At 30.9% G+C, this 9,421-nt stretch overlaps 1 protein-coding gene across 4 annotated transcripts; it reads right to left on the reverse strand.

The window, feature by feature from the left end:
- Positions 1 to 1,532: 1,532 nt before the first annotated feature.
- On the reverse strand, positions 1,533 to 9,038 carry LOC145107601 (pantothenate kinase 2-like). Of its 4 annotated transcripts, none has more exons than XM_079044508.1 (23): positions 8,830 to 9,038; positions 8,029 to 8,293; positions 7,658 to 7,870; positions 7,511 to 7,533; positions 7,267 to 7,383; positions 7,051 to 7,170; positions 6,886 to 6,980; positions 6,714 to 6,807; positions 6,485 to 6,616; positions 6,194 to 6,306; positions 5,904 to 6,096; positions 4,726 to 4,934; positions 4,571 to 4,615; positions 4,432 to 4,480; positions 4,173 to 4,255; positions 3,930 to 4,046; positions 3,791 to 3,854; positions 3,533 to 3,679; positions 3,287 to 3,442; positions 2,392 to 2,475; positions 2,093 to 2,287; positions 1,936 to 2,007; positions 1,533 to 1,815 (listed from the first exon to the last, which is right to left on the reverse strand). In XM_079044508.1, exons 2-23 carry the CDS (start codon positions 8,261 to 8,263, stop codon positions 1,726 to 1,728), a joined length of 2,646 nt encoding a protein of 881 aa, XP_078900634.1. In that variant the 5' UTR covers positions 8,264 to 8,293; positions 8,830 to 9,038; the 3' UTR covers positions 1,533 to 1,725. The 4 variants fall into 4 exon arrangements, with proteins under 4 accessions (XP_078900634.1, XP_078900632.1, XP_078900633.1 ...); XM_079044506.1 differs by having other exon boundaries at positions 8,029 to 8,304; positions 8,830 to 9,037; XM_079044507.1 differs by having other exon boundaries at positions 8,029 to 8,304; positions 8,749 to 9,037.
- Between the last annotated feature and the right edge of the window lie 383 nt (positions 9,039 to 9,421).

The following is a 9,421-nucleotide window of genomic DNA, read 5'->3' on the forward strand; positions in this document are numbered from 1 at the left end:
AAAATAACATATGAAACTCACATCCGTACTTAAATCCGGTTTGTTGTTCTTGACACTTACTTTTTTTTTATACCTTAGAAGCTATAACAACAAACTTTTAGTATAATCAACTCAATAATTTAAAATCGAAAATGCTTCTTACTATACTAAGTCAATCGATCAATATAACATTTCATTAAACACGATAGAATCTTGCCCCATTTGTATTTAAAACAATAGTTATGATTTATGAGTCATTTACTTTTCAAAATCTCCCCATGCCTTGGATAACTGAGAAAAACACAAATGCATCAAGCAAAGATTACTTATGTTTTAATTTTAATGATTTACTCTCGATGTATTTTTTTTTTAAATTGTAAAATCATATAAAACGACATAGATTAAAAGCTCAAAACTGAAAACTAGAAAGTAAAAGTTGAAAACTTTCAGTGAAGGTTTTGAGAGCTTTTAATGATATTTTAGAGTTTGTTTTAAGAAAAATCCTGTATCAAAGAAAAAATTATAAGGAGTAGCTTTTAGTTTTTATATAATCTTATATTTTAAAAAGTTATACAGTTAATCTGAATATTTCTACACAAATAAAAATTAAAACTTCCAACTATCAATCATGTCTAAAAGTTTTTTGTTGTAAAATAAAAGCTTTAAACTAATACTCTCAAACGATATTTTTCATTTTAAAAAATAAAAGCTAAAAACTTTCCAAAATTAGTTGCCAAACACCAAATGTTTCCTCTAAACTTGTGGCTTACGTTATAACAGTTAACAAATGTTGTTTGTGTTTGTTTCGTGATGACTTTACTAACACATATCCCTTGGACTTTAACACTATAAATACATTTTTCATACTCGCCTTTATCCATGTATATAATGGCTTAGGTCGACACATTTTTTCCTTTATAGACTTGTTATACGGCTTTTTGAAAAATCAAGAGTCACCTCAATTTAATGAACTATTAATCTATTAAGCTAAATCTACATGTCTTTTTTTTTTTATTCGGGAAAATTTCCATATACACAAAAACATATCTTTATTTAACTTTTTATTACAAAATACTCTTTAAGATAATATTTAAATTATTATAATCAAATATAAGATGTAGTTACATAAACTAAAATTGAATTATAATAACCAGATTTCTTGTTTAATTACAAATTCATAACATATTTTAAAATTGAATTCAAAACGTTGCATTATATAATTTTCCGGTACATTGAAGTCGGTCATGTATTCTTTTAATATATAAAAATAAAAAGATTCCACTACAATACAAGATGATACGTGCAACAATTTCATCCAAATTTTTAATATAAAACAATAACCAATGTCGGCCAATTAATAACGCATAAAATATCTACAAAATACCATTTTTGCTACAAATCAGAACATCGAGGACCGAAACAGAACTTAACAAGAATAAAGGGGTGGAATACGTAAAAGTAATAAATACTGAACTTCTCGGAACCTCTCGCACCCAAATCTAAGAATAATACCCCACTAGTGACACATATTATTCTTTGTAGACACTTCTAAATGTTTATAATAAAAAAATTCTCTCATTTAGATCATTTGATATAAAAGTTACAATAATCATACTACTTATTTAATACATAATATACGTTACAAATAATTTAAAATTATTGTGTTAAACCAAAATAATAATTAATAAATTATCCAAAAAAAAAAAAAAAAAAAAGTAAAGAAACACAAAAGATTTGAATTTTCAATTAGCTGGCTGGCTCATATCTACACACACAATCGTATATGTTCCCTTTAATCAACTTTTCAGCCAACCGTTGATTCTTCACCATCGCAAGCTACAAAAAATAAATAAATAAATAAAAAATCTTGATTACAAATCACAAACATATTACTTTGAAAATCTACACAATTATAGCAATCTGATCCTAACAAAAAAAGTAGAATGCTATAATTACCTTGAGAGCATCACATACAAACCGAGCATCAAAGTTGGTATGTAAAGATCGCCCCATACCTTCCAAAATGACCTGAAAAATACAAAAAGTTCACAATAAAAACTCGTTTGCAATATAGAATTCTGAAAAAAAAAAAAAAAATTCCAGGTCAGCATACCAAGTCAGCATCTTTGGCAAGAGCAGCTAGGTCAGAGCTGACCTGTCTCAAGTCAATGCATGGACTTCCACAGCCATTTTCAACCACCATTAATGGAGTTGAAGATGATTTCTCTCTTGGACTGTCTTGAATACTGATCATTGCATCCATAAGTAGGCCACCAGCTTCAGCAGCTCCACGAAGAATGTCACAGTGCTGTTTGTTTTTAACAATCTTTGCTTCATTATAATATTCTTTTTAAAAAATCGATGTTTTAAAAGATCTGTTTATTAAAAAAAAAAAATGGAAGTTTATAAAACCTTGGCAGCCTCGGCTACAATTTCCGGAAGTTCCATGGCAGTTACATCGTTTAGCGCCGGAAGAGAATTTGCAACAAGCACAACCTGCAAAAAGAATCCGTAAATAAGTGGTCATCTATTATGGGTATTTATGTCATTTCACATCTTTTTTTCTACATTGACCAACGCCAGTTGTAAAAAGAAAAAGCTTCTGCAAAAGGGTTATTCTTCCGGCAATCCCAATGCTGGCCCACATAGGTGACTTGGCATAGGACTATGTTTATCAACAACCCAAACCAACTCAATATTTTTTAATTACAAAAAAAAAAACAAAAAAAAAAAAAAAAAAAAAAAAACTTTCTTTCTCCTCCACATACACAACCCAACGATTTCAGTTTTTGTTACTTTACAAGCAACCGAACATGATCTTTCATTAAAAAATGTTTTTTTTTATTTATTATCAACTTTAATTATTATTGAATTATAAGAAATATAAACAAGTTATTTTATTTTAAAATATATTAAAGATTTAATTACTTTTATTATTTTATATTTCAAATATATAAGAAATATATTTTTTTTTAAATATATATGGAAATATATCAATATTGTTCTCTATTTGTAGAGAAAATTCTTTCACATATTTTAGTGTGTTTTATTTTCTTTAATGAAGATAAAGTTTGATTAATAACCAAATAATTATGTAAAAAAAAGTAATTTAACCTAACCAATGTATGTATGACACATGGAGGAGAGAAGGAGCCCAATTTTTACTATTTTCTTTTTTGTCTTATATGAAAAATTGGTTGGATCACGTTGCTAATATATTAAATGCTAGTCAGCATTGGAATTAAAACTCCCACACTGCAACTGCAGACACCGCAGCTGTTGAGACTCAAACCCTTGACCAACTCACTTCAGTTCCACGGCGCAAAAGTTCACGGGCCAATGGAAGCATGCCCAGAACAACATCCGCACCCGCATTGTCCACAAAAAGTAAAGCCCGTTTATGACGTGGCGGTTTATTCTCCCCAAAACCCATTCTTTCCTTAAACGCATCAAAATTGTCCACCTAAAATATAAAAAATGATTTTTTTTATTTGTTAAAAAAAAGGCTATGTAATGTAAAGTGAATAATTAAATTGCTGGAAAAAAGACTTGCCCTCCAAGGTCTTTGCATTTTTTTGCGACTCATTCTATAGATTTCAATAATTGTTCCTTTGTGATAAAGATCAACACAAGCACGAGATCCCCAATCAAATATGTTTGCAGCAAGAACACCTTCTATTAATGTTAGTAATCTTGTTTCCTGAAAATCAAACAATGGTTGCATCAAGATTCATGAAAAGATTGTATTTCTATAAGGAGTTTGGGTTAATTATGTAATTTTTTTCCTTTTAAATGGTGTTATAACTTATACCTCACTCATACTATCAAGCTCCATTAGAAGGTCGGGCAAGACAGCAAGTGATGCCTCGTTTTCTCTGCCATAAAAAATGAAATTTTAAATGGGTTTAAAGATAAATAATAAAAAAATTATATACATAATAGTATAATACCTTTGTTTTATAGTGCTATATGCATCAAAAAAGTTGAATTCTCTCAAGCATTCTTCTCTCAACTCAAGCAGATTTGCTAGCCCTAACTTTCCATAAGCAGCAGGCTCCTCCATTAACCTGTAATCAGTTGTGTAAAATACAACAAGTTTGAAAAAAAAAGATGCAAGCTTTTGAAATTTAGTTTTTATATTGTTGTAATTTTCCCAAATTAGATAAAAAAAAAATTATCGAATTTAGTCTTACCTTGCCAAATGGGCAGAAAAAGCACGAGCAAATGCATCACCCCTTCTTCTTGCATCATCTGTTCCACCTTCACTTGCCACTGCCTGCAAATTTTTTAACAACTTTAGAGTAGTGTTTGGTAGGAGGGAATGGAATGGTTCATTCCATTGGAATTAAAAAGAAACTGTTCATTTTGCCTAATGGAATGGAATGTGATTCCTTCCTGTTTGTTTCATTCAATCATGGTATGGAAAGAAAGTTTGTAATATAACCCATTTACCTTATCAACAAGATCCGGTAAATGATCAGACAACACTGTGAACCAATATCTGCAACAAAATAAATATCCAAATCAACAAAAAAAAAAAAGAACAATAACCCTTTTATCTCATTGACCCAAATAAAAACTTTAAACTTACTGAAGCTCATTGGGTTCTGCAAGATCAATAGTGTTGGGTTCATAGCTGTAAAAAAGATGAATCTTTAATCATTCAAACATGTAGTGATGTAGATACTAATTTATGGTAGCAAATGAACATGTAAACATATAGTAAAATAGTAGTGATTTGCATACGTTTTAGGATCAGCCAACAAGGGGAAGACTTCTAATGAGGGAACAAGATGAAGAACACCAACATTTAAATTACTTTCATCAGAACGAAGGGTGTCTCCTTTTGATGATGGAGCTTCAAATCCACCTAAACCAGTAGTTCTTGGAGAAGCCATTGGAACAGGAGCAGTTATTTTAGTTCCTTTACGTACAAATTTCTCCATCCATGATATCTGCAATAAGTTATAAATACAATATTAGGTCAATAAAGTAGTAACCTTTAGCTCTAAAAGAATAAACCATAATATCTAATATTTCTAACTAAGTTATCATGCAAAGTTAGAGAAACACATAGATCAAAAGGTTATGACTACATGAACATTTAGAGAAACACATAGATCAAAAGGTTATGACTACATGAACATTTATATACCAAAGTGATGAAATGCAACTTGAATATTCCAAATCCAGTTGAATTAGTTCAGGATTTAATAAAGTTGGCACATGAACAAAATGCTAAAATATAAAGCATTTTTGACTTTTTAACCTACTTGTCAGTTACTTCTGAATGCATGTTGTAACTTTCTTTTAATATTGGAAATTGACAATGGTTTATAAAACCATTTCAATTTGGATCTCATAAGCAATACATACATAAATGGGCATTAATTAAATCACAAAGATTTTCATCATTACAACAGGATTACAATACTTTCTGATGCGCCAATATCACATAAATAACTCTACACAGTTTCTTCAAAGCATTGAATATGACACTAATTTTATTGCAAAACCCATACATGATCTTTCCTATTTCTATTTTACATAAGAGATATATATATTAAAAGCAGATACAAGATAGAATTGCCAATCAAGTTGCACATTTTTCCCTCTCTGATTGCTATATACAAGATCTGGACTTTTGTATCCACCCTTCAAAAGCCATAAAACATGCTCAGATCACATATAAGGACATTAGTTATCCAATTTGCATCAATCTTGACACTAAATGTTTATTATAAATTACAACTCATTCTGCTTTATATTAAGTTATCAACTGACCTAGAAAGATTAACAAGTTGAGAATGAGTCGAATAATGTATGCAGTGATTAAAATATTAAATCATTAAAGACTCAAAGACTAATGATAGCATGTTGTTTGATCATATAACTCATATTATGTTTGTTGACCATATACTTGCCTTCTCATTTAAATCCCCAAGTGGAGGCCCATGGATCTTTCCTCCAGTATATGGAGCACCCATTGGAAATCTTTCCACCAATTGATGAACCATTAAATCATCTAATCCATGCTTTTCATAACTCATAAATGCACCTAAGGCTCCTAAAAAACCTTCATGGCGCAAAAACATAGCTTGTGCCCCTCCTTTTGACCTAAAAAAAAGGAATAAGATCAAAACAAAATTTTCTTAAATCCTTTTGCTAAAAACTTAAAATCAAATGTCTAATGGAAAAAGATTGTAATCCTTACCAAAATTGAATGGCAAAAGAAATGGTGTCCATGGTATAAGCATGACCCCTTATGAAAAATCCTCCAAAAAATATTCGTTTAATTCCAAGTTGCAATGCAGTTAAATAAGATATCTACATAAATCAAATTGAAATCAGATCCACAGTATACATTGTCCATTATCTTCTTTGATATTACTTGCATATGCTAAGGACTTATGCACAAGTATTAATCAACTATGAAAAATGGTTTTATTATTGGATTTAAAGGAAACACCTGTTTCATCAAAGACAAAATCACTATACATCATACCTGTCCTATATTGTAAGAAATCATTCGGAGAAGAGAGAGAGAAATGTCTTCAGGTCTATAGTCTTCAATCTCCTTGTTCTCTGAAATTGCTTTACCAAAACTGGAAGCAATTGTTGATGCAGAAAGTCCAATCTGAGATCAAAGGGTAATCAAGTCAAAGGAGTGAAAAAGTTATAAACTTTATAAGTTTCATAAAAAAACATAACATTTACATTCTACAACCGATTACCTTTGAGTAATCTAATCCCCCATAAATGTCCCCAACAAGCATATCTACAGAGCTATTATCTCCCCTTTGACTCAACTCCAAAAGCTCATCAAAACTGTAATGACACTACTGTTAAACGGGAAGTCAAAGTGGAGAGTCAAAGAGTTGACCAAAATGGTCAAATAAGAGTAACCTTTTGCACTTAGTCAACAATCTCCCTAAGCCCCAGTATGTCCCACCACCTACATTGGTCCCACTAACTCTCTGAAACTTCCCATCTCCATCAACCTACATAAACGCAAAATACTTAATAAAAAAGATCAAAAGAATCAAAAAAGAAAAGAAAAAAAAAAGGTACCTTTATCATGCTAACACCAGATCCGATATTAACAAGAAGATATGGATACAAATCATTATGGTCTATCTGCACAAACTCTTTATGACCTTCTTTATGGGTGAAGGCTTCATGTCGAATCGCCTACATAAAATTTAGTTTTTTTTTTTTTTATACCTAATTAACATATGCATGGACTTATTAAATTTATTCATGAAAAAGAATAGAATAGAAAAGCACCTTTAGTAAAAAATTTGCACCAGCTACAAGACAATCCATCTCATCTTCTTTTTCTATACTAACTCCGAGTTTTTCTTTGAATAAATCAGCAAACTTGTATGCCCCACCACCTGTAGCCTTTTCAAAACATTATAATAAGTTAATAGGTAGAAAAAATGAAGCAAGATACAGATGTAAAATGATTAAAGCTATAAAAATATATAAAGGTGAAAGCATTAAACATTGATGAAAAAAACGTGTGTACCTTGATTACTGCATTGTCGTTGTCTAACCGATGTTCATATCAATATTCATATCATACATGATAGAAAATATATATAAGTTTAATTAGATGAAAAGTATAAGTGAAATGAATAGAAATAATAGGGAAAGAGTAACAAAAGAATTGCACCTCCTCTGTGAAGTTGTTTTGAGTGGATGAATTCTAGACATTCATTAATTTTAGCTGTTTCAAATTTCACAAAATGCAGCCTCCCTCCAAGGATAGGAAAGCTCCTCCTGTTACCATTTATAACTCCAAATCTCTCCTTCATGGACTTCTTTCTTTTGTCATTGACTAATCTATCCTCATGTCTTGAAAAATAAACTAACTTGATGAGAGAGCCTGATGCAAAGTCGTTGAAATTAGATAATATTTACAACTACAAAGGCATTCAAGAAACACAGCAAATAAAAAAGTCTTTTGTTTTCATAAAGAACAAAGAGCAATCTTGTAAAATTACAACTAATTGATGGAAACTGAACTAAAAGAAGAAAGTTTACCTCCAATGTCTAATGCCAAATGTGATATATCATCAGATTGATTAGGCAAAAGAATGGTGGGATCTCTTTCTTCAAAATTCCCTTGAATGGCTGCTCCACTAAGATCAAGCTGTGGCCTTGAACTTGATCTGTGAATTGAATTTGCAACAGGTGGAACCATTTCTTTTCCTGTATCTTCTCCCTCTTCTGAGTTACTTTTCTCATTTATGTTCTTGGTTTCTTCATTTATATTCATTGCTAAATTCAATGTTATCACTTTCTCCACCTAACCACCTCCTAAACAGGTCAATATCAAATTGGATTCCTCCATTACTTCAATTCATATACAGACAGACAATTCAGAAATAAATTATTCAGAAATTCACACATACGAAGGCACCAAAGAGGTAAAACCAAACGAACGCACAAACAACAATCAATAAATTTTAACATTAAATACATACCAATACCAAATCCCATTATCGATACAAAATTTATCATACCCACATGGGAATTAATAATATAACTACAAGTTCAGCTAATAATTGTAAAAACTAATAAATAATGAGCCCCTGATATGGACTTTTTCGAATTTCGATTAACTGAAATCACTGTACCCTTTTTCTTTCTATAAAATTCAAGACCAACCCAATAAATTGTGCGGTTTTAAGCGACTGACATGAACATTGATCAAAGAATTTAATATGGATCGCTGATTTTAAATGAAAAAAGAAGTGATACCCAGCCAGACACCAGTTTTGGGTGAACTAACGATATGTAATCGAATCAGAAGCAAATAAAGCGGTAGTTGAGAGAACTAACAGGTTGAATTTGTTGGGTTCTTGGTAGGAGGATTTTAGGAGTGTGAGAGTTCGACAAGGTTGTTCGTCTATGTCAGCAGCTTTGATCGGTGCTCTATCCCGAAGAGCACTTCGCCTAACAAAGTACCTCTACAGTTGAGCAAAGTTATTGGATTAGGATCTTCAAAGTGGAAAAAATCTACAAATGTGTACTGAAAGACTTGAAAGTAGAAGACGTGATACAAAAATGGTCCCTCCACTATTCATATAAGAGATAATGTCATTCTTGTCCCAAAAAAATATAAATTTTGATATAAATAGATTCTTAAAAGAAATTGTCGTATACATGCTTAAAGGTGGTACTTAGATGTTAAAAACACCGTTACCAAGAAAATGAGTAAGAGGTAAACTGGTTACCATTCATACATGGCATTTAGTAGGTTTGTTTTTGTCATGTATGTAATTTCATCCATATTCGTTAATAAACATCATAGTTCCTTGTTTATTAACATCATAAAAAAACATTTTCCTATCAAACCGTTCAATGTGTTCTTGAAACTGAAGAACAACATCCGAATCTAGGTATAATGGCAACGTCTTTGTACCTTCAAGTA

This window comes from Lactuca virosa, chromosome 4 (genome assembly GCF_052849685.1).
Source record: "Lactuca virosa cultivar CGN04683 chromosome 4, Lactuca_virosa_CGN04683_v6, whole genome shotgun sequence".
Classification (NCBI taxonomy): domain Eukaryota; kingdom Viridiplantae; phylum Streptophyta; class Magnoliopsida; order Asterales; family Asteraceae; genus Lactuca; species Lactuca virosa.